Genomic DNA, 25677 nt, shown 5'->3' with positions numbered 1-25677 from the left:
GGCTGTAAAAATGCCAACATTCCTGAAACAATGCGTTCATCATCAAATTCTTCTTCCACAGCCATAAAAGAATCCATGACTTCCTTGATTATTTTTGCTTTGGTTTTTCAGACACTGAGAATGAAATAGAGCAGTGATTCTTAAGTGATATGGGGCAGCAGAATCACCTCTAGGGCTTGTTAAAACAGACTCTGAGACCTAGCCCCAGAGTTGCTGATTTAGTAAGCCTGGGGTAGGGCCAGAGAATTTGCATTTCTAACAAATTCGTAGATTATATTGATACTGCCAATCCAGGGACCACACTTTGAGAGCAACTAATATGGAATCTTCTGAGGAATTGTGATGTGATCTAGACCTCAGCATACTTTAGTCAGGGGGACCTGGGTTCAAATTCTGGTAGTGCCCTAATTAGCAGAATGATGCTAAGCAAATAATCTCTCTGAGATGGAATGCTTCCATTTTTGAATGGAAATAATAAAATCTACCTCATTAAGGTCATTGTAAGAATTAAATAAGTTTTTTTAATGCTTTGCTCCCTGCCTGACATGTGTTTAATAAGAGATGGTATTAATTTTCTTTACTGTAATTTTTTTCATAAGTCATGTAAATATTCCTAACTGTTCTAGGCAACCAAGTCTATTGACTAAAAAATACCGCTCATCTAAGTAATGAAGTAGTTTGAAAGATTTCAATAAGATTCCATTTCAGAATTCTCATGCCATTTTTCAAGCTAGTCTTTATGCATAGTTTTTATTTTCCTTTTAGTTAAACAAGTAGTTCCTCCCCTTTTAATTCTTACTAAATAAATAGCAAGTTGCATTATGAATTCAGAATTTCATCTATCTCTAAATCTGAACATTGGAATTACTGTTGTTGTTTTTTTTAATGCTTAGAGGGCAGTGAAATGGTCACAATTGGAATGAAAGCCCTGAGTTTTCATAACTCATGAACAATCAGGATCTGATTAAAATCTGTCTTTTTAAAAAATTTAGTTCTCCCTTCCCTGCTCGTTGTCTGCTCTCTATGTCCATTTGCTGTGTGTTCTTCCTTGTCTGCTTGTCTTCTCTTTAGGCAGCACTAGGAACTGATTCTGGGACCTTCTAGAGTGGGAGAACAGTGCTCCATCTCTTGTGCCACCTCAGCTTCCCTGTCTGCTGCATCTCTTATTGTCTCTCCTCTGTGTCTCTTTTTGTTGCATCATCCTGCTGCTCCAGCTCTCCATGCGGGCCAGCTCACCCTGCAGGCCAGCACTCCACTCAGGCCAGCACTCTACATGGGCCCGCTCACCATGCAGGCCAGCTTGCCCTCACCAGGAGGCCCTGGGAATTGAACCCTGGACCTCCCATATGGTAGATGGGAGCCCAATCGCTTGCGCCACATCTACTTCCTGAATTTTGTCTTCTTATATTAAGAAATAATCATGCGAATATCTGTGTTGGGGATTTGTTATAGTTTTCTAAGCCGTTTAAAGCAGATTCCATGAAATGTTTCAACTTGAGCAATAGGAATTTATTCTCTCAAGACTAGAATCTGGGAAAATGCCCAAATCAAGGCATGATCAAGGTGATGCTTTCTTCCTGAAGACTGGGCATTGGTGATCCTTGTCTCCTCTGCCACATGGCAAGGCACATGGCAGAGTTTGCTAGTCTCTCCCTTCTCTTCCAGGTTTCATTGATTTCAAGTTCTTGCTTCCATGGTTTTTTCTCTATCTGTCTGAATTTCATTCTCATATAAAGGACTCCAGTAAGAGGGTTAAGAGTCATTCAGATGGAGGTGGGTCACACCTTAACTGAAGTAGCCTCACTGAAAGGTCCTACTTCTGAATTAATCCCACAGGAATAGATTAACTTTATGGACATGCTTTTCTGGGGTAGGTGCAGTTCCATATCATCACAGGAGTGAATCATGTCCCCCACAAATGACATGTTCAGGTCCTAACCTCCAGTTCTGTTGATATGAACCCATTTGTAAAGAGGACCCTTGAGGATGTTAAGGTGTGGCCAAACTGAGTGAGGGTGGGCCTTTCTCCAGTATGGCTCAAGTCCTTATGCAAAGGAAATGGGACATGGAAGTGGAAGCTAGAAGTGAAAGCCAGAGAAGGAGACAGATATCAGCATGTACGTAATTCAGTGATCAAGGCAGCACTGGAATGCTGCAGACTCAGGAGAAAGCATAACCTGGCAATACTTTGATTTTGGGCTTCTAGCCTCCAAATTGTGAGCCATTAAATTCCTGTTGTTTAAACCAACCAGTGTGTGGTATTTGTCATAGCAGCCCTGGCAAGCTAAGATAATCTGTGTGACCAGAAGCATGTGGGAAGCATTTTAAACATACAGAGTGTCTAGGATCCCAATTCTAAAGAATCTGAGTCAACATGTCTGGGGAAACTGCTAATATGCGTTTTAGAGAATCTTGCCAGTTGTGCAGAGACTGCATTTCAAGAACAGTGGAATCTGGCAGGAACAATCTAGACTGACTTCACATTCAAATTCTGTAGCCTAAATAACCGTCTTGAGCTAATTCCCAATCTCAAAACTTGGTATCTTTTACCACGGGTCACACTTACTCATTCATCTGGGCTGTTATGTTTAATATAGTTAATATATAAAGTGCCCAGCACAGTGCTGGGCATAAAACAGGCACTCAATTGCTCGAATATTATGGTGTTTCTTCTAAATTATGAGACATGGACAGATAACCACAAAAATTTATAGGTGGATAGAACTAAAATGCAGCCAACAGGATATGTGGATCCATAAAATATTGATTAAACCGTGGGGAGAGATAATTCTCCAAAGATTATGTTGAAATGACTGATTCTTACCATTGACTTTTAGTCAGGCACATTTACAATTAGTTTTTGGCTTGTTATAATTACTGTTTTAAAAAAAATTCCAGGTAAAACATTTTTATTGTGGTAAATAATATATGAATCATACGATTTTCCATTTTAATCAATTTTTAAGTGTACAATTCAGTGGTATTACCTTCACAATGTTGTACAACTATCACCATTATCTATTTTCAGAATCTTAAAAAAACAACAACAACTCCATGTCAGTTAAACAATAACTACCCATTCCTCCATCCCCCAGCCCCTGGTAACTTCTATTTTACTTTCTTTCTCTATGAATTTGCTTATTCTAGATACCTCATATAAGTGGGATTATACAATGTCTGTCCTTTTGTGTTTGCCCTATTTTATTTAGCATAATATTTTCAAGGTTCATCCATGTTATAGCATGTATCAGAATTTCATTCCTCTTTATGGCTGAATAATATTCCCTTGTATGTGCATACCACATTTTGTTTATCCCTTCATCTGTTGATAGACATTTTGCTGTCTCCACCTCTTGGTTATGAAAAATGCTGTGGTGAACATTGGTATACAAGTATCTAAGTCCCTGTTTTCATTTCTTTGGGGAAGATTATAATTACTTTTTCAGACTCAACCCTTTATTGTGGATGCTTTAAGATTAAATAATCTGTTTGATCGTTTAAAACAAATTGTTCAACCCAATCTATTGGATCAGCACACTATCATATTTTTTTTACTGTGCCAGAACATTAATTTTTCCCTTCACTTTGACATGACAGGATCATGTCCTTTCGTGAAACTATTAAACACTTCAGGAAAACCTAAATGAAGTCATATTAATACATGACAACAGAGTCAATGTTATCTAGTAGTAGGATAGGAAAACCCATGAGAAAGAAAGCGTTCTTATTGTAAAGACAGATTTTTATTCAAAAAAGCATTGAATTACATGATTTTTCTCAACATTTTTTGTGACTGTCATTCTCTATTCTTCTAAGCAGTTTTATTCTTTCTTTAGGAAATGCCAGCTTACTGATGTTTCTAATTTGTGTTTAAAATTAGCAGCATGGCATTTTTTACTTCCATGCTAATCCTAAAGATCTGTGATGTCAGTGGAGCTTTTGGGAGAGAATATCAGCCATGATTGCACATCCATTATAGAAAGTTTAAGAACAGACAATCCTACTGTGGTTTTCATTTATGGATCCTTGAGTGTAGGGCTCCCCCAAGGACAGTGGTCAGCATTTTAATTAAAACAACTTGAAGTCTGCAAACCACAATTACTTCTGTGTGAGAGGCAGTAAGAAATTTCAAGTTATCACTTGAAGCAAAGAGGGTATAGGAAATTCTAGCTCCTTTGTTGCTTCCATGCAGATGCCAATTTAAAGAAAATATTCTTCAGCCCCACTGGGATTAACACAAGTTATTGCTCTAGAAAGCCAATGTTTTATATTTGTAATTTGTTACCCAAGAGAAAAAAATGAGAGGCATCATTGCACATGTGGCAGATGTCATGTTACCTGCTCATCAAGGGAGGGGAGACTCCCTGGAGAGGTTCCTGAACTAGTAGTAAGGTGAGCAAATTACAGGCTTGTCATTTGTTGACTATGCATTTGTAACATAAGCAAATATATAGTTTTGAACAATTGGGACTTTAAAATATTTCCTTTTAGATTGGACACCGAGGAACAATTAGAGATTCTGCAGGCTTTAGCCCATCCGTGGATGCTGAAGCTATTAATAAGGCAATCAGAGGACTCGGTGAGTAATGCTTTACAATTCCTTTCTTAATGTGGAAACAAATCAGGAAAGTTACAGTCGAAAGTGTCCAGGTTCAGTTTGCCTGACTGGATTTACTCAATTAGAAAAATTTTCAGGGACTTTTTAAGGTTGTAAAATAATGAGAAAAAGTATAGAGGACTCAGTTTTATTAAATCTCACTAGTTTCCTTATTTATCTAATATTAAAAATTATCACTACCACTGCCATTACTCTTCTTCCGCCTCTTAATAATAATAATAATAATAATATAATAATAAATCATTACAGCTATAACTGAAAGTCTCTACTTTTCTGGGTTCCTAACTCTACTCCATTCCCTAGAGATAAACACAATCCTAAATTACAGTTTATTATTCCCATAGAACTTTTTATACTATAACTACATATGTGTGTATATATGTAGGTATCATTTTGCATGATTATTAGCAGTATAAAATGTAATCATTCTGAATACATTCTTCTTCAGCTTGCTTTTTTCCCTTAACATTATGTTTTCAGGATTTATACATGTTGACCTGTTTAGCTCTAGTTCATTAATTTTAACTGCATTGTAGTCAATTGCATCACTATATCATAAAGTGGGAATATTGATAGGACATTTAAATTGCCTGCAATTCTTTTCTATTACAGTATAAATATGCTGCAATGAATTTGCCTGCTTCTGTCTCCTTGTGCAGATTTACTAGTACTTTTCTAGAATAAAACAAGAATTGGAATTTCTATATTGAATGGGATGCTTATCTTCAAATTAACTAGAAATTTTGCCAAATTACTCTCTGAAATGAATATACAAGTCAACATTACTACTAACAATGTATGAGACTTGCTCTTGCTCCATATTCTCACTATACTTGCTATGGTCTTACTATTCAATTTTTCCCATCAGGCAGGTGTAAAATTGTACCTCACTGTATATTTATATGTGTGCTTGTTTTCTCCTTCCTCCCTACCTCCCATTCCTGATGAGGTTAGGCATCTTTGCTTGTTTATTTGCTTCCTCTTTTGCAAATGACTCCCTTATATCTCATTCTCATTTTTCAGTTGAATAGTCTTTTTCTACACGATTGACAAGTTTTTAAAAAAAATTAATTCTGGATACAATTTTAAAATTACAGGTCATGAACATATCTTCTCCTTGTCTGTGGCTTGCTTTTAATATTGGTTATAGTATTCATTGCATAGATGTTTTAAATTTTAGTGAAGTCAAGTTTACCAATTTTTTGGATAATTCATGCTCACTGTATCTTGTTTTAGCAATCCTTTCCATAACAAGGTCATAGAAGATATTCTCCTGTGTTTTCTTCTTCTTCTTTTTTTTTTACACAGGTCAAGGAGGCCCAGGGTTTGAACCTGTATTTTCTTCTAAAGTTTTAAAGTTTTATATTTCATAATGAGATCTTTAATTTACCAGGAACTAATGTTTGTGAATGCTATTTAAATGTATTGTATTTTATTTTACCCCATGTGGACAGCTAATTATTCCAGCACAATTTATTGAAGAATTCATCCTTTTCACACTGTTTTTTTTTAAAGATTTATTTTATTTATTTATTTCCCTCCACCCCCTCATTGTTTGCATTTGCTGTGTTTCGGTCTTCTTTTCAGGAGGCACTGGGAACTGAACCCAGGATCTCTTATATAGGAGGGAGGTGCCTAATCACCTGAGCCACCTCTGCTCCCTGCTTTGTTGTGTCTCTCATCATGTTTTCCTCTTGTTTCTTGTCGCGTCGTCTTGTTGTGTCAGCTTGCTGTGCCTGCTGGTCATATCAGCTTGGTGTCTTGCTCATCTTCTTTAGGAGGCACTAGGCACCGAACCTGGGACCTCCCATATATGGCAGACAGGATCTCAATCTTAAGCCATATCTGTCTCCCTCAATACTGATTTTTAATGCCAACTCAGTCTTTTATCAAGTTTCCCTATTTTTCTGCTCTCTGTTATGTTTCACTGTCTGTTTTATAAAGACACAGTACTTAATAAGGCAAGGTCTTTTCTTGACCCTTTGCCACCATCCCCCCATATGAATTTTAGGATCAGTCTGTCAAATTCCATAGACTATACTATTAGGATTTTATATCAATGTAATATTATCTTATTTCTGCTTTTTTTGGAGTCTTATTTTTTCTATTTTTAAATGAAATGTGTATCTTCATTTATCTCTTTCATTGTCCTGTTTATACCCAGTGTTGAATAGTCTTCACAAAACTGTTCCATGAGTTAAGGTCATGTTGAATGAATTAATGATCTTTGAATTCTACTACCTGTCTTTCTTAGTCTTCTTTCTTCATAAATTTTTGCATTTGGGCTTGTAAGAATACTTTGAGAAGGAGTTTTTTGTGAATGAGCACCACCAACCACCTGTCCTCAGACCAGTCAAGTTTCATAATGGCATCTTCACAAAGAATAAGTCATATCCAGTTTCTGAACCACCAGGTAGCTTGGTTTAGTTACTAGTCCTGACCATGTGCAAAAATAAAAGATGAGAAAATGCCAGCATACAAACTACACAGAACTACAGATCATTAAAGGTATCTGAAGTCTAAGTACTTGAGGTAGAGAAGGAGTGTCTGTTGGTCAGGTTCTCCAGAGAAACAGAACCAGCAGGATCTATACATATACACATATATAGATAGAGAATGGGAAAGGGAGAGAGAAAAATTTATTATAAGGAATTGGCTCGTATGACCATGGGGGCTGGCAAGCCCAAGCTCCCTAGGGAGGTCATAACCTGGAAACTCTGATAAAAGTGATGTTGAAGTCCTTAGTCTAAATTTCTCAGGGGAAGCTGGCTGTCTGGAAATTTTGGCAAAATCCAGTGCTGAAGACAGAAATTCTTCTCCTGATCTCTGAAATCCTCAGTTCTGGCTTTTAAGACCTCCAACTGATGGAATGAGGAAACTCCCCATATTCCTGAGGGCAGTCTTCTTTGTTGATTGTAGATGCAATCAACTGATTATAGATGCAAATCCTATCTACAAAATACTTGCACAATAACAAGCAGGCCAATACTTGACAAAAAATTGTGCAGATGTGTTGGAGATTTGGACCGGAAGGGTATCAGGAATGAAAGAAAGAGAAAAGGGAGAAGGAAACAAAGAGAAAGAACGAGAGAGCTGGGATCAGGGGGTCTGTGAGTAATGACTCCTCAGACAACTTTATTGTTTACAAGGGGCTCTCTGTATACCCCAGTATATACATGTACATGACAATAAGCAGGAATACATAGCCAACGTTCCAATAAGCAGGACCATATACGTGACATCAAGCAGCATTACCCATAGTCTAAGGAATTTTTAAAAATCTTATCTCAAGATACAAAGTCTAAGTGTTCTATTCACTACAAAAGGTATGTGCTCATCTTTTCTTTCAGCCTTTAACAGCTTCATCCCATTTGCCGGGAATTCTTAATTACTGCATTCCTTAGGTTGCAAGTGTAGCCATGGAGACAGCACTAGCATGGAGACAGCATGTCTCTCCTTGACAGGCCACTGTGCCTCAGTTTCCAACATAGGAATAGTGAGGCAATGATTGTTTTCTTCCCCAAACTATCCAAATAAATTAAATTTTCTTTTCTAAGAGCCAGGAAGAAAAATCAAAGAAATAAAGATTCCAACCTGCTAAGAACCTAGAAATTAAAAAATTTGTTTCAGACCATTAATCACTTTTCTTTTGTTTAAGACTGATACTGAGCATCTTTGAGTTGATGTTGAGTAAAATGAGTTTCATTTCATTTAGGGACCAATGAGAACACACTCATCAGCATTCTGGCTGAGAGGTCCAATGCACAGCGGCAGCTGATTGTCAAGGAATATCAAGCGGCATATGGAAAGGTACAATCCAATGAACACAACAGGTAGTAAAGAGATAGTCACTAATGCACCAGGGATGATCCCATGTGATTTTGCCTACAGATCTTGTTTTAAGCCTACTGTAACAGAAAGGATCTGAGTCCTGGTTTTCCCCTTAACTGACTGTATGACCCTGGGCATGTTACTTGATCTTTCTGGGCCTCAGTTTCTTCACCTGTAAAATAAGAAGGCTTGCCTTAAATCAATTGTTCCTATACCAGGTGTGATTTTACTCCCAGGGGACATTTGGCAATGTCTGAAGACACCCTTGGTTGCACAGTGGGGGTGGAGGACAGTGAGGATGCCTCTTCCATCCAGTGGGTACAGGTCAGGGATGCTGCTAAGCATCCTAAAATGCACAAGACATCCCTGCATAACAAAGAATTATCTGGCTCAATATCTCAATAGTGCCAAGGCTGACAAACCCTCTCTTCTAGCTTTTAAATGTCTGTATAATTATAGGGTTAGTTCATTCAGGAAGTGAACACAATAAGTACTAGAAACTAATTATCTAAAATGATTTAGACTTGCCATACAGTTTATTTGTTCAACAAATGTTTGTTGGATACTTCTCTATGTTAGGTGATATCCTAGACAGTGGCGACACAATGGTATTGAAAAAAAAACCAGAACCTTCCTTGTTTCATGGAGCTAACATTCTATTAGAAATATAATGAACAAGTAAATGAATTCAAGTATTGCTGAGTGCTATGAGAAAATTAAAATAGGGTGATGTGATAGGAAACAACTGATGAGTGGCTCCATTAGACAGGATGGTGAAGAAATGTTGTTTTGTGGAGTTGTTACCTCATGTCAAGAAAGGCTGAGTAACACTAAGGATTCAGCTATGCTTGTTCTGGGGAAAAAGAACATTCCAGGCAAAAGGTTCATCAAATGTAAAAGCTGTGAAGCAGAAAGCAGCTCAGAATATTTGAGAAGATGAAAGAATTCCAATATGGCAGAGTGCAGAGTGTGAAGGGGAGCAGAAGGGGTTGAGGCTGGAGAGATGTTTAGAACTCATAAGACCTTCAAGTCTTGGTACAAAGTTTAGATTTTATTCTAAGGACAATTATAAAAAGGGGTTTAAAAACAGAGAAATAATATAATCCAAGTTATATTTTCTCTTCAGGAAGATTATTTTGTTTTTTATGGTTGATAAAGAGAAAAGAATGAAAACAAGCCAGTGAAGCCACTGGTTGTTCCAGCTGTAAGATCAGAGTGTCTAGTGACCATCCAAGGCAGCTCAGGCATTGGCTCCTGAAAGTGGTCTTCAAGCCCCAGACTCCATTAAGTCACCCTTCTCTGCGGTCCCTACCTCAGATACTTAACACATTATATTGAGATTTTATATTTGAATATTTCTGTTATTCCCATTAGGACATAATGTCCTAGGGTTAAGGACTGTGTCTAATTCACCTTTAATTACCAAGCACAAAGGAGGTGCCCAGTAAATGTTTGTTGAATTAAATGAATTGCTAAGCTTCTGGGCAAGGCAAAACATTCATGTTCAGAGAATGTGAATGACCCACTGGCTATTCTCTATTTCTAAAATATGGAGGAAAGATGGAGGCTGAGGGTGATAACTATTTCCCACAGTGAACTAGAATGAGAGCATGTGAAATTAAGATCCGTTTGGAAGGTCCTGGATTGAAAGCAGATGGCAGTATAATTTAGCATTTAGAGAGGAAAAAGCCCTGAAGCAGTTAAAGCAGAGCTTGTCACATTTGGTGCTATCCCACTTTTGCAGGAGCACACAGTAGCATGGTAGGTGTTGGTCTGTACCCACATTGTTATAGCGGTGTGGGAAGCTGCCAGCCTCTGTTGCAGAGCTGATAATAATCAGGTCAGGACAAAAAAATCATTCAGTAATACTCTGTCTTGGTTTTCAAGGCTACTATGACAAATACCACATGATAGGTTGGCTTAAACAATAGGAATTGACTGCCTTATGGTTTTGAAGCTAGAAGAAGTCCAGAATAAAAATAGCAAGAAGGCCGTGTCCTCCTTGAAGGCTATATGTAGCATGCTAGTGCTGGCCTCAGGCAATTCTTGTGGTTCCTTGGTTTAGCCCTGTCTCCTTTTCTGGCTTCTGTGTCTCCCAGGTTCTCTTTGTAAGGCCTCCAGTCATCTGGATTAATGCCCACCCTGCTATAGTTGGCTACACCTTATCTAAAAATCTTCAAAAGGTTCTATTTGCAGTGAATTCACACCTGCAGAGATGAAGATTTAAGATTATGAACAATGAGTTTTTTTGAGTTACATAATTCAACCTACCACATACTCTTTTGAATCTTGAAAATAAAAGTCATGTCACCTACCTTTAAGCATGGAAGACAGACTATACTTATGTCTTACGTGAAAACAATGCCAAAGTACAATCTAAATTAATACCATTCACTCCATTGTCACACTTAGGGATTCCACCGCAACTTTTACTGGAAAGCTGCTTTTTTTTAAAAGATTTTTTATTTATTTATTTAATTCCCCTCCCCTCCCCCGGTTGTCTGTTTTTTTGTTTTGTTTTTTTTCTGTGTCTTTGGCTGCGTCTTGTTTCTTTGTCCGCTTCTGTTGTCGTCAGCGGCACAGGAAGTGTGGGCGGCGCCATTCCTCCGCAGGCTGCTCCCTCTTTCACGCTGGGTGGCTCTCCTTATGGGTGCACTCCTTGCGCGTGGGGCTCCCCTACGCGGGGGACACCCCTGTGTGGCACGGCACTCGTTGCGCGCATCAGCACTGCGCATGGGCCAGCTCCACACGAGTCAAGGAGGCCCGGGGCTTGAACCGCGGACCTCCTATGTGGTAGACGGACGCCCTAACCACTGGGCCAAAGTCCGTGGAAAGCTGCTTTTGAGGCCCACTAGCCATGCTCTCACTGGAAGCCAGTGACCAACACTGTCCTTCCTTCCCATTCCTCTTCATAGCTCTTTGGCAGTCACTGAGAAGGAAGGCACCCGGGAATAGATCACCTAACAGTGAAGATAGGTGTGAATTTTATGAAGGGCCCATCCTTCTCTTCCTCTTACCTTACCCCAACCCAAGCACTGAGAACATGGAGGACCCAGGAAATGCATTTTTCTACACAGTTCCTAACAGTAGCATTCATGTAGCCCCCTCATTTGACTTTCCTTCCAAAAGCCTTCTGCAAAATAGAACATTTGGGAAACAATCATAAAATGCAGGTGATTATCCATAGAAATATCTTTGACATTTCTCTGTTCTCTGTAGATGGGCATGTTTCATCTGATTTTGATACATATGTTCATCTTTACATGAGGTGACTTTAGAGAAAGTGAACTGAAAACTACCTCATGCGTTCCTCTTTGGGTGTTTTTTTTCTTTTAGAAGCTGAAAGATGACTTGAAGGGTGATCTCTCTGGCAACTTTGAGCACCTCATGGTGGCCCTTGTGACTCCACCAGCAGTGTTTGATGCAAAGCAGCTAAAGAAATCCATGAAGGTATGAGCCCTACGTATGCCATTTCTACCCTGGATTTGACTATGTCATAAAATAGTGACTTTCTTCCAGTATGCACTTGAGATGTAGGTATAGATATGATACACTTGGGTATCATTTTCATTTGGTGTTTTCCAATTGGAACAGTTCTAAAATAGGGAGCAGTTGTGAACCTTGACCCCAGATCATCTTGGGTTGAACGGATTCTCTCATATCTTTATCTTGTCTGTCTGTTGTCCTGAAGAACAGATTATTTTATTATCATTGGAAGTAAATGGTATCATTATCAACCCCCCATTGCATAGGCCCAAAACTTAAGTATTATCCTTGCTCCTTGCTTCCCTTTACCCTTCAGAGCTCCCAATATCATTAGCAAGACCATTAGCTCTACTCCAAAATCTTTCCCAGATGTGTGCACTTCACTCAAAACCTATTACTATTATCTTAGTTCAACCATCATCATTTCCTAACTGGAACATTTCAATAGCCTTCTAACTGGTCTCTTTGCCTCCATTTTTGCCCACCTCTGATCCATTCTCCACAGAATACACAAAATTATTTTTCTAAAATGTAGATCAAATTATGCTATTCACCTGCATAAATCTCTGATGACTTTGAACACTTAAAATTCAAACTCCTTACCATAGCCTTCATTGCCAGCACATTCTAGTTTCTGCCTATCTCTGACTTGTTTTTGTTTTGTTTTGTTTTGTTTAAAGATTTATTTTTTATTTCTCTCCCATTCCCCATCCCCCCTCCCAGTTGTCTGCTGTCTCTGTCCATTTGCTGTGTGTTCTTCTGTGCCCACTTGTATTCTTGTTAGCGGCACCCAGAATCTGTCTCATTTTGGTGCGTCATCTTGCTGCATCAGCTCTCCATGGTGCGGTGCCATTCCTGGAAAGACTGCACTTTTTTCACACTGGGTGGCTCTCCTTACGGGGTGTACTCCTTGCACGTGGGGCTCCCCTACATGGGGAACACCCCTGTGTGGCATGGCACTCCTTGTGCGCATCAGCACTGCACCTGGACCAGCTCATCACATAGGTCAGGAGGCCCTGGGTTTGAACCTTGCATCTCCCATGTGGTAGGCGGACATCCTATCCATTGAGCCAAATCTGCTTCCCTCTTTTAGTTGCTATTGTAAATGGAATTTGTTTTCTGACTTCCTCCTCAGATTGTGTATTACAATTGTATAGAAACTCCAGATTTTTGCATATTGATCTTGTGTCCTGACGCCCTACTGAAACCGTTTATTAGCTCTAACAGCTTTGTTGTGGATTTTTCAGGACTTTCTAGATATAGGATCATATCATCTGTGAATAGTGAAAGTTTTAATTCTTTCTTCCAATTTGGATGCCTTCTATTTCTTTTTCTTGCCTGATTACTCTAGCTAGAACCTCTAGCACTATATTGAACAAGAGTAGTGACAGTGGGCATCCTTGCTTGTTCCTGATCTCAATGGGAAAGCTTTGTCTTTCACCATAGAGTACAGTGTTAGCTGTGGGTTTTCATATATGGATTTTATCATGTTGAGAAAGTTTCCTTCAGTTCCTATCTTTTGTAGTATTTTTATCAAGAAAGGATGCTGTATGTTGTCAATGCCTTTTCTGCACCAATTGATAAGATTGTGTGATTTTTCTTCTTTGGTTTATTAATGTGGTGTATTATGTTGATTGATTTTCTTGTGTCGAACCATTCTTGCATGCCTGATATAAAACCTAGTTGATCATGATGAATAATTCTTTTAATGTGTTATTGAATTCGATTAGCAAGTATTTTATTGAGGAGCTTTTTATTCATTAGAGAAATGGATCTGTAATTTTATTTATTTTTTTAAAGATTTATTTATGTCTCTCCCTTCCCCACCCCATTGTCTGTTCTCTGTGTCTATTTGCTACATCTTCTTTGTCCGCTTCTGTTGTTGTCAGCAGCTCGGGAATCTATGTTTCTTTTTGTTTCATCATCTTGTTGTGTCAGCTCTCCGGGTGTGCGGTGCCATTTCTGGGCAGGCTGCACTTTCTTTCGTGCTGGGTGACTCTCCTTACAGGGCGCACTCCTTGTGCGTGGGGCTCGCCTGCACAGGGACACCCCTGCGTGGCACGGCACTCCTTGCGCGCATCAGCACTGTGCATGGGCCAGCTCCACATGGGTCAGGGAGGCCCGGGGTTTGCACCGCAGACCTCCCATGTGGTAGACGGACGCCCTAACCACTGGGCCAAGTCTGCCGCCTAATTTTCTTTTTTCATAATATCTTTATATCACTTTGGTATTAGGGTGGTATTGGCTTCATAGAAAGAGTTTGGTAGCATTCCTTCTTGTTCAATTTTTTGGAAGAACTTGAGTAAGATTGGCGTTAAATCTTCTTTGAATGCTTGATAGAATTCACCTGTGAAACTGAATGGTCCTGGGGTTTTCATTTTGTGAAGCTGTTTGATGATGGTTTCAATCTCCTTACTTGTGATTGGTTTGTTGAGGTCTTCTGTTTCTTCTAGGGTCAGTGTAGGTTGTTTGTATGTTTCTAGGAATTTCTCCATTTCATCTACATTGTCTAGTTTTTTGGCAGAAAGTTGTTCATAGTATCCTTTTACGATCTCCCTTATTTCTGTGGGATCAGTAGTAATATTCCCATTTTCATTTTTTTAGTTCATTTATTTGCATCTTCTCTATTTTTTCTTAGTCAGTCTAACTAAGGGCTTGTTGATTTTGTTAATCTTCTCAAAGAACCAACTTTTGGTTTTATTAATTCTCTATTTTTTTTTTTTGTTCCCAATTTCATTTATTTCTTCTCTGATCTTTGTTATTTCATTCCTTCTACTTGCTTTGGGATTAGTTTGCTGTTCTTTTCCTAGTTGCTTCAGCTGTGTAGTTAGGTCGTTGATTTTAGCTTTCTTCTTTTTTAATATAACCATTGAGGGCTCAAACCCTAGCTGTTTCTAGGATTATACTTTAGCCAGCCGTGCCCACTAATCAGTAGCTGAAGTCAGTGGACAGCTGTCTCTTTCTCCACCATTTATGGGAAATGGAGCTTCTAATTCTAGCCATGGAATAGTTCTTGAGGCGCTTGCACTGCTAGAGTAGGATGGGCACAACCTCAGCAGTGTGGCTTGCAATTTCTCAGAGAGGTGGTGCAGGGGGCTCCACCTTACTCCCTGCCAGAGATAGAGCTGGGGTTTAGGCTAGAGCTGCAGTCCAATCTGGGTGGAAAAGAAGCCAGTCCTTACCAGCACTGTGATTTTCAATCAACCCTGCTTCACCTCATGCTGGGGGTAGAGTCAAAATGGCAGTTGCCAGGTCCCTTCTGACTTGGACAGGCTCCAAGTTTAGCTGTTCCTAGGATTATACTTCAGCCCGCCAATTTACTGATCAGTAGCTGAAGTTGATGCCACACCATGTCTTCCTTCCCCGTTTTTTGGGAAATGGAGCTTCCAACTCCAACCACAGAATAGCTCTTGAGGTGGCTAGTACCATGGGCACCAACCTCTGCAGTGTGGAGGGCTCTACTCATGAATCCTCTCTGCAGATGGGCAGTCTCCTCCTTCCATTCTTTCAAGAATATTGCAGGATGCTACTCTGATCTCCTAGAGCCCCAAACAGGTGCTTTAGGTAGCTCTGGGTGATTACTAACTGCCCTGTAGCATGAGCTGACTCCAGGAGCACCTTACTCTTGGCCATTTTCCTACCTTATTTATTTTTTGTCCATTTATTTTCTTTGTCCATCCAACTAAAAGGCAGCCTCCATCATAGCAGGGAACCTCTCAGTTCTTGTCTGTATCTTCTGTTCTTAGAGCAAGGCCTGGAGTGAACTAAGTACTCATAACATTTGTTGAAAGGAAGGAAGGAAAGAAGGGAGGCCAGACCTGAGATATAAGGAATATTCTGCTTTCCCATAAGGTATAAGAGTTCTTTTCTTTTCTGTAGAAGGGATATGAATGTATCAGTTCAGATTGTCTGAGAAGCATATGGCAAGATGGAATTAGATAGGCAAGAAATTTATTGGGGGAAAATGTGTAAAGTATAGAAGGGAGACTAGGTAGAGTGAGTCTTCAAAATGCAACGCAGGTCTGAAACCTGTGAAAGGTGAGTGGGAAGGAAGTAGACAAGAATATGAAGTACATCTGTCTACAGCGCAGCTCTAAGAAAAGCTTGGCAGATTGATGGGAGGGCAAAGGAACAGGGAGCTCCAAGCAAAGATTGCCTTTGGAGGCATCTCATATTAGGTGAAATGGCCCAGCTCTAATACCCCTGCTGTACTCAGTCATTGGGTAGGAAGAGCCCAGAGAGAACATACCTTGTTGGAAACCATGTGGCAGTTGTGGGCTATCAGCGAAATACATTCTTTGAAGCATAGTCTCTTAAAGGGAAATCTGAGCAGTGTGCTTCTATGGCCCTCACAGTGGATGAAGGTTTAGCAGGTATAATTGTAAATATTATGTTCACCAACAAGGCTTAGAAAAATTTCTCTTTTACACAAAAGAAATCCAAAATAAACAGTTCAGTGCTAGATGTGGTGGAACTACCATTTTTGGGAACTCAGCCTCCTTCTGACTTGCTACTGTGTCATCTTCAGCCTATGGTGTCCACTTCTTGGTCAAAGATGGCAGCTCAAATTCCAGCCATTATATCTTCATTCCAATCAGCTTAAAAGAGTAAGGGATAAAGAACAGGTCAATCTCTCTCTTTAATGACACTCCCAAAAGTGATATATGATACTGCTACATATATTCTATTGTCCAGAATTTAGGTATATTGCTAAATCAAGTTGTATGGGAAGCTGAGAAGCATAGCTCTTATTTGGAAGTAAAGAAATATTGGGGACAACGAAGACTCTCTATCACAGAGTACCACAGAGTAACAGAATTCAGGCTCTGTTTAGACTCAGTTGGCCTTATTTGATCGAGTCCTAGTGTAAATGTCTTCTTTTGGATTGATGGTATGATTCAGTGACCTCAGTTTAAACCAAAACTCTTAGGTAACCAAGACTCAGAATAACCCAGCTGGGCTCATAACATGCATAGTGAGGCTTTAAAAGTCTCCCCATATCAAGAGGATGACCCAATGCTGGGTGTCAGGATACACTCATTGAAAATATTTTAGAGACCTTCCTAAATATAGTGACTGATTTGAATGCTCAGTAGGGTTAATCCTATTAGATTATCTCTTCTGATATTGAATATAATAGGTTTTTTCCCCTTTCTACTATTTCTTCCTAGAATTATTCTATTTATTTTTATACTAGAGTCAGAAATTTTCTTGAAAATTTTGATGTTAGTCATCTCCAGATGATTCATGGTATTTTAATATTAAAATACATGACACATTAGAAAACTATTTTAAGACCTTGTGGGATCTTATATTGATTAACCCAAAACTGTTATTTGTATAAAATAAGATATTAAGACTGAAATGCATGAAATTCAGGTTTAAGAGTGCAAAAATGAGATTCCCTATTCATATTTAGGGCACTGGAACAAATGAAGATGCACTGATTGAAATCTTAACCACTAGGACAAGCAGGCAGATAAAGGAGATCTCTCAAGCATACTACACAGGTAATCTTATTTTCTGCTTACAAGTATTTTGAGAAGTCAAGATTTATGGGAAGGAAGGTATATTCTGTAATGGGATAAAGACTGGATTTTCAGAAAGATTTGAATATGATCCAAGCTAGAAAGTGCTATGTAACAATGGCATTAATGTTTTGCATTATAATGTTATAGCTGCAGTGAGTTTGCTGCCAGCAATCACTGCTTAATTGAATCAACCATTTTCATCAGTGTGGGAGACTCAAATCACTGTGTGTTATTATTATATGTTAAAAATCATTCAGATTAGAGTCATGATTTTCAATGTGAGAAATTAGATGACCCATTTAGAGGCTGTGTTAGCATGTGGATTGGCTAAATTAACTATAGCCTTTAATAGTCTGTTAGCTCTGTAAAAATTACAAAGCCTTTTATAACCCCCTCTGGGTGCATCAAGTGAGTCATAGTTTCTATATTTGTATATCAAGGGAGGTGAGTTGGGACTTCTGCAATGGGAGAGGTTCAAGTAGGGGTATACTGGGTTTTTTTTGTTTTTTTTTTATTTATTTTTTATTTCTCTCCCCTTCCCCTCCACCCCCCTCCACCCCCTGCCCAGTTGTCTGTTCTCTGTATCTATTTGCTACGTGTTCTTCTTTGTCCACTTCTGTTGTTGTCAGCGGCATGGGAATCTGTATCTCTTTTTGTTGCGTCATCTTGTTGGGTCAGCTCTCCATGTGTGCGGCGCCATTCCTGGGCAGGCTGCACTTTCCTTCATGCTGGGCGGCTCTCCTTATGGGGCGCACTCCTTGTGCGTGGGGCTCCCCTATGCGGGGGACACCCCTGCGTGGCAGGGCACTCCTTGCGCACATCAGCACTGTGCGTGGGCCAGCTGCACACGGGTCAGGGAGGCCCAGGGTTTGAACCGCAGACCTCCCATGTGGTAGGTGGATGCCCTAACCACTGGGCCAAGTCCAGTTCCCTCAAGTCGGGGTATACTGGATCCCAAATGGGTATTAGGGTATTTTGGGAGAAATTCTCACTAGAAAAAGGTAAATATCTCAATAAGAGGGAAGATCTTATTGTTGATATATTAGTCAGAAAATCAGAAACTATTCAGCTGGTGGTAGAACCTTCATAAGGGTGTGAAGTGGCTTGTTCTGGGAATGTCAAAAGAAGCTGGAGACTGTAACCAAATAAGCCACCTGCCAGGGTGAAAGGCCATTGTTGGGCTGACATTGTCAGGAATAACAGACAGGTCCTTCTTCTCGCCTCCTGCCTTCCAGTCTCCCTCTAATGCCCCCTGCTGTTATTGGACTCTTTTAGGGATTCCATCCCAAGTAATCACAAAGCAGGGTAGAGAATGGTGAATATGGAGTTGATGAGACAATTGATTAGTAATAGGCACAGATCAGTATATTATAGGTTTTTAAAAATATTTAGGAAAGCAGATTTAGCTCAACTGATAGAGCATCTGCCTACCATATGGGAGGTCCAGGGTTCAAATCCAGGGCCTCCTGGCCTGTGTGGTGAGCTGGCCGATGTGCACTGCTGATGTGCACAAGAAGTGCCGTGCCACACGGGTGTCCCCTGGGTAGGGAAGCACCACGCACAAGGAGTACACCCTGCAAGGAGAGCTGCTCCATGCAAAAAAAGCGCAGCCTGCTCAGCAGTCACGCCACACACACGGAGAGCTGACGCAGCAAGATGACATAACAAAAAGAGACACAGATTCCCAGTGCCCCTGACAAGAACACATAGTGAATGGACACAGAGAGTAGACAGTGGGTGGCAGGGGGAGAGAAATAAATTAAAACAAAACAAAACAAAAACCTATTAATTACATAAACAGATTAAAAAATAAATTAAAATAAAATAAAATAAAAATAAAAATATTTATTTCCTTCCGTTCAAAATATTTAAATATTTTTTAAAAAATCACTAGAGCTAGGGACCTATATCAAGGTAGCTTGTTACTTCCTGCTATTTCTTAGAAAACTTACTTCCTCATGAGAGGATCTGCCCCATGATGATACCCTGCAGGCCAGCATTTATATACAACCAACCCTAGGATGTAAGCTCTTTGAGGGTAAGGATTTATATTTCTTGTTCCTATCCCCTTATCAAGAAGAGTAGGAGGGACAGATTAAAATATTTGTTGAATTAATATCCCTCACTAGACTAGAACTTTGGGGTCTTTTTTTTTTTTTTTTTAGGAGGTACCAGGAATTGAACCTGGGACCTTGTACCTGCAAAGAATGTGCTCAGCCACTCAGCCACACCTGCCCCTGCAGGAGTGGAGTCTTAAGAACTGAGTGAAGGTCCTAGCATGTAGGAACTGTTCTGCAAATATGAAAAAAGAAAATAACTCAGTGTTACCAAAAGCCCCAACCAATTTCTGTACGAGTTAATCTCACTAAGACTATAAGGAATAGAAATGCATCTAGGTGGGAAGCGGACTTGGCCCAATGGATAGGGCATCCGTCTACCACATGGGAGGTCCATGGTTCAAACCCCGGGCCTCCTTGACCTGCGTGGAGCTGGCCCACGGGCAGTGCTAATGCATGCAAGGAGTGCCGTGCCACGCAGGGGTGTCCCCCGCATGGGGAGCCCCATACGCAAGGAGTGCGCCCCATAAGGAGAGCCGCCCAGCACGAAAGAAAGTTCAGCCTGCCCAGGAGTAGTGCCGCACACACAGAGAGCTGACACAAGATGACACAACAAAAAGAAACACAGATTCCCCTGCCGCTGACAACGACAGAAGCGGACAAAGAAGAACATGCATTGAATAGACACAGAGAACAGACAACTGGGGCGGGGGGAGGGGAGAGAAATAAATAAATAAATAAATCTTTAAAAAAAAAAAAGAAGAAGAAGAAAGAAACAGATTCCCGGTGCTGTGATAAGGATAGAAGCAGACGAAGACAAATAACACACAGCGAATGAACACAGAGAGCAGACAACTGGGGGTAGGGGGAGAAATAAATAAATAAAATAAATCTTTAAAAAAAAATGCATCTAAGTTACCTTGATTAATAGGGATTAATGATGCACAAGAAGGTAAGAAGTAAATAGTCTCAGTCATGTATGCTTTACATGCTCTACAGAGATTCAAGACAAGTGCTACCCTAGGGAACTAGTCATCTTGTTACTCCCTCAATGTCATGTAAAAGAATCAGTTCCCCAAGAATGGAGCAGAACAGAAACTTAAAGTGGATGGTCCTTGCACATCATAGGCTACACAAAAGAGGCAGCAACCGTTGGTACAAAACCTTGTGAACATGGGGTTGTCATTTGTTAAGGGAAAATAGGAAGTTTGAAGTAACTTTCCTACCTATGAAAGATAAATAATGCAATCTAGCTGCATTAGTTAAGATTGGGGTTAGGTTCAGCAAAACAGAAAACTAACATGGGCTTAAATAAGACAGAAGTGTATTTCCCTCTTCTATAAGATGAGATTTTAGGGTCCAGCCTCTTTCCTTCTCACTTTTATGGCATCCCCAAGATAGTACCTACCTCCATAGTCCAGGATGGCTGCCCAAGCTCCACACATCAATCTACACACCAGGTAGCAGGATGGAGGAAGAGACTAAGATGGGGCATGACCAACCAATAATGCCACATATGTGTGCCTACATTTCATTGACAAGAACTTAATCAAGGAGCTGTACATCAATGAGAGGGAAAGCTGAGAATGTTTTCTTTAAGCTGTGTGCATTATGTCTTGTTAAAGATTGCAGCTCTGTTATTATGGGAAGAAGGAAAGAATGGAAATTGGAAGCAAACTAGCAATGATCCCATGCTAGCTTTCCCACCGTACCTCCCTTAGTGCCATTGTCAGATGAAATGCACTATGATCTGATCCAAAATTGCATTCTCTCTGTACTTCATATCTACCATAACACACACTACAGCAGTAGTTACAAGAAGAAGGTATTCATCTCAAAATAGAAGAACATCAGGAAATTAAATAAGTAGGTAAGATTATTGGGTATTCATTTCTTGCTAGTGTTGACATTTAAGCTTTTCTCTGCTATATAACAATACTTTTCAGTTTGGCAATGCCTAATTTCTTTTTTGTTTGGTTCCAGTATATAAGAAGAGTCTTGGAGATGACATTAGTTCTGAAACATCTGGTGACTTCCGTAAAGCTCTGTTGACTTTGGCAGATGTAAGGTGTTATTTTATTTTTTAAACTCTCCAATAAGCTGCATGCTCAGTAATAATTTGGGGGGAGTTTAAATATAACTAATCTGAGACAGTGAAATTGCAATTTTCCTTATGAAACTATGTATTCATTCTACATTTCCATTGCCACCAAGTAGTGAATATTAATGAAGATCATAAAAATGTGCCTCATGACATAACAAAAAATCGTGTTTGGGTCAAGATATAGACTAAAAATATTTTTACTGTGTTTCACAATACCACAAAAAATATTCTGATAAATCATCTGGTGAAAAATGATTATGCATTTCTAATATGTTTCCATTTTTAAGAACATGTTTATTTTCTTTTAGACTCCAAAGAATATATATTTCTTTTATATATATATTAAAATTAAGTAGGGAGCTTGTGGGGAAAGAATAATCTTGAGAGATGGGTAGCTCAGTCTCTAGAGTAAGAAAAAGTGATTTGTTGCAATTTCATCCTTGCACCTCGGAAGAGTTGCTAAACTGCTAATCACCATGTGAACAAATGAGGCCAGCACCTTGCTGTGTCGTTTTCGTGGCTCAGAACTTTGCTAATAAACATGGCAAGGTCAAGGATGAGATGTATTCACAGATGTGTGTATGAGAGCACAGGATTTAAGCCATGTTTCACCGACCTCGTTCAGCTGATTTACACAGCTCCTGATGTGTGAGAAAATCCCAGCGGTCTCAGCCTGATGGTCAAAGCACCATTTGTCCAGAATGGGGCACTGTGCCTGATGAAAACATTTATACTCATTATGGTTACAGTTGTTTTAAATGGTGAGCACTTTATGAATCCACAAACTCAAACTTTTGTGGCATTGCTGCAAACATGTACTTCCAAAGGTATGTAAGTGCACATCCATTTGTATATGGACACAGCATATACGCCCAAAAAGAGGCAGTATATAGTAGGACTTCAGAGCAAAGCTTTACAATCAAAGTGACCTAGAACCTGCTCCCCTTCTGCTCACTAGCTTTATGTACTTGGATAAGTTATTTCAAGACTTAAAGCTTTAGGCTTCATATCTGTAAAATTAAAATCAACCTCATAGGGTACTGTGAAGATTAAGAGAGAAAAAGCATAGAAAGTCATCAACAAGTGTTGGTAATGGTGATGGTTATTATTAATACCAATTATTACTTGCATTTTATTAGAGTGGAGTGCCCAGTGAAAGAGAATAAGACAAACAGCATCAGGGTAGCTGCAAATCTATTTTAAAAATATTTTAGTCAAGTTCTTCATTCACCTACAATTTTCAAAATAATTCAAGCAACCATGTTTTTTCTCTCTCCTTTCTCCCTTCTTTCTGTAATTTGCTGGAGTGTTTGTGCACACACACACCCACACTTATCCACAGAGACTGCGGGTTTAGAGTTGGCAGCACCTTGGAGTTTCAGACGGAATTGAGTCCCAGAGAATTGTGTGACTTGCTCTGAATTTCACGGACAGTTAGTGACAGAGCTAGAACCAGAACCCAAAGTGCCTGATTACTAGGCTTTATGACCTGGATTGGAGAAAACCCTCTAAACTGCCCTGCTGCCGGGGATTTTAAAGGAGTGAGACTCAGTGTCGCCTGTAACACAACAGTTCCTTTAGGGAGCCGTGCTGGTGCTTAGGTGTCAGAATCTTGTGTTAATGGGATCACCCTTGTTTTCATCCTTCCTGTTTAGGGTAGAAGAGAGGAAAGCCTGATAGTGGATGAACATGTGGCTAAAAAGGATGCCCAGGTCAGTAACAAAGCGAAGACAGAGTCTCCTTTAACTCCTTCCTCGACTACTTCTGCATTTCTGCAAAAAGGGAGAGAGAGGGTGCTGGCTCAGGCTGCGCTCTCCTCTCCTGCCTGAAGGAGAAGCCTGGTGTCCCGGGGTGGCCCAGCCCCAGCTGCCTTCCCCAGTGCCTCCTGCCACTCCTTCACCCCAGCTCCTGCCGCCCCAGCTTTTAGTTTGCTAAAAGTGAGTGACTTTGAAATAGATTACCTCACTGATCTCTATAATAAAGTAAACTATCTATCTTCTCATTCCACCCCTTCAAAAAGAAACCCAGGAGGGAATTATGTCAGTAATAACATTAACGTCTTCTTCCCCTTGTCCAATAGATTCTCTATAATGCTGGTGAGAAGAAATGGGGCACGGATGAAGATAAATTCACTGAGATCCTGTGTTTAAGAAGCTTTCCTCAATTGAAACTAAGTACGGAGTCGATTCATTTTTTACCACATTACAAATCCTTTTGGTTTGGGTTTGCTTTAATATACAAAGTTCTGGAACATGAAGTTAAAAATTGAAAAGAATGATCCATTTTTATGTGTAAACTTTTCAGAAAATGAATTTAGGAAACTATCCTAACTCAAGACATTCAGGATGTTACTTTTGTTTTCTCCTGGAAACTGAGTAGATTCCCTGGTGATAAGGACTAGTGGAGGGGCAGAGGGGGGGAGCTGGGCGGGGAGAAGGGACAGCCCTCTAGGGGAAAGCAGAGGGACCTGGCTGCACTGCCTCCAACCTCTCTCTTCCCTGGTTAACCACATTCCAGAAGAAGCAGAAATTTCTAGTATGTCTCTGTTGATGCATTAATACTAATTAACATCCAGGTTTTTATGATATGAGAAACGAGCTCTGTTTGTCAGACCAGCTTTTAAATAGGACTGCTAAGCACTCACCCCTCACTCAGACATTAATTTCCCTAACGTGTTCTGGAAGTAACAGCGCCCGAGGCCCAGAACTTCATTCACTGTCAACATTGACTGTGGTTCCAGTGCTGATTCCAGCCCCAGTGCATGACTACGCTTATGCCGAGGTCATGGAAAGATGAGGATACTTGAGGACAAAACTTTTTTTTTTTTTTTGAAGAGGACAATACTTTTAAATTCTGAGTTTTTGCCTTTAAAATTTCATTTATTTTATAAAATAATGATAGTTGCTTTATTAATTTTCCTATTTGAAAAATAAAAACCTAAAAACCCTAGATTTCTCTCCAAAATTTCTCTTTTTCACATTTACCTGGAAAAATTTACTTGGCTTACAAAATATGCTTATACACTTTGGTGGCATATGTATGGGTTTTACTTCTGAGCAAATACTGATCAAGAAATTCAGATGCTTTCTGGTAGGTATGAAGTAGGCCATGCTGCCTTAGGGAATGATTTGCTCAGCACAAATAACTGAAGATTTCTTTAGCAGATCAAGCATATTTGACTAATGATAATTAAGATTTCTTTAGCAGATCAAGCATATTTGACTAATGACCACACTCTTATTTCCCAGGTGCTGCTGTAATTTAAAAATTAGCCACATTACTAGCTACGTTATTTATCATTGGCTTTCACCTTTCAGACTATCTTAAATGCTAACTGACTAGGAAGAGAGAGAGAGAGAGAGAAAGAGGAAGACAGACACAGAGAAAAGACAGGGAAAGAAAGAGTCATCCGTGAAAATGGCCTATAAAGTTCTGGTTTTATTGTCGATGATTTTCTTAAAAAGAAAAAACATCTGTGCTCAATAAAAATTAAAAGAAAAATCATACAACTGTACAGCGCAATGAACCCTAGTGTAAATAATGGACTATAGTTAATAGTACAGTCAAAAAAATGTTCTTTCATGAATTATAACAAATGTACCACACTAATGCAAGGCTTTAAGCATAGGGTGGTGTATAGGACTCTATATTTTATATATTTTGTGCATACTTCTGTAAACCTACAACTTCTTTAACAAAAAAAGTATTAATTTAAAAAACCTATCTATGCTCCAATCTTGATGGTTTAAGGAAGGAGTTTTTTTTTTTTTTATTGACTTTGTAATAATATTACATCAAAAATATATATGTGAGGTCCCATTCAACCCCGCTCCCCCACCCCCCCTCTCCCCCCCCAACAACACTCGTTCCCATCATCATGACACATCCATTGGATTTGGTAAGTACATCTTTGGGCACCTCTGCACCTCATAGTCAGTGGTCCACATCATGGCCCATACTCTCCTCCATTCCATCCAGTGGGCCCTGTGAGGATTTACAATGTCCGGTGATTGCCTCTGAAGCACCATCCAGGGCAGCTCCATGTCCCAA

General features: G+C 39.7%; 1 protein-coding gene across 1 annotated transcript in view; it reads left to right on the top strand.

The window, feature by feature from the left end:
- The window catches only part of ANXA3 (annexin A3), a 50751-nt gene that overhangs the window by 10536 nt on the left and 14538 nt on the right, over window positions 1-25677 (top strand). The window contains exons 3-9 of the mRNA XM_004464845.5: window positions 4492-4579; window positions 8334-8428; window positions 11786-11899; window positions 17355-17445; window positions 21507-21586; window positions 23283-23339; window positions 23708-23801. Of these exons, the coding sequence (XP_004464902.1) occupies window positions 4492-4579; window positions 8334-8428; window positions 11786-11899; window positions 17355-17445; window positions 21507-21586; window positions 23283-23339; window positions 23708-23801 (619 nt within the window). The remainder of the gene's footprint in view (window positions 1-4491; window positions 4580-8333; window positions 8429-11785; window positions 11900-17354; window positions 17446-21506; window positions 21587-23282; window positions 23340-23707; window positions 23802-25677) is intronic.

The sequence above is a fragment of the Dasypus novemcinctus genome, chromosome 1 (assembly GCF_030445035.2).
Source record: "Dasypus novemcinctus isolate mDasNov1 chromosome 1, mDasNov1.1.hap2, whole genome shotgun sequence".
Taxonomy (NCBI): domain Eukaryota; kingdom Metazoa; phylum Chordata; class Mammalia; order Cingulata; family Dasypodidae; genus Dasypus; species Dasypus novemcinctus.
Note: the sequence above shows the minus strand (reverse complement) of the source record. Positions and strands in the feature narration are given on the sequence as shown.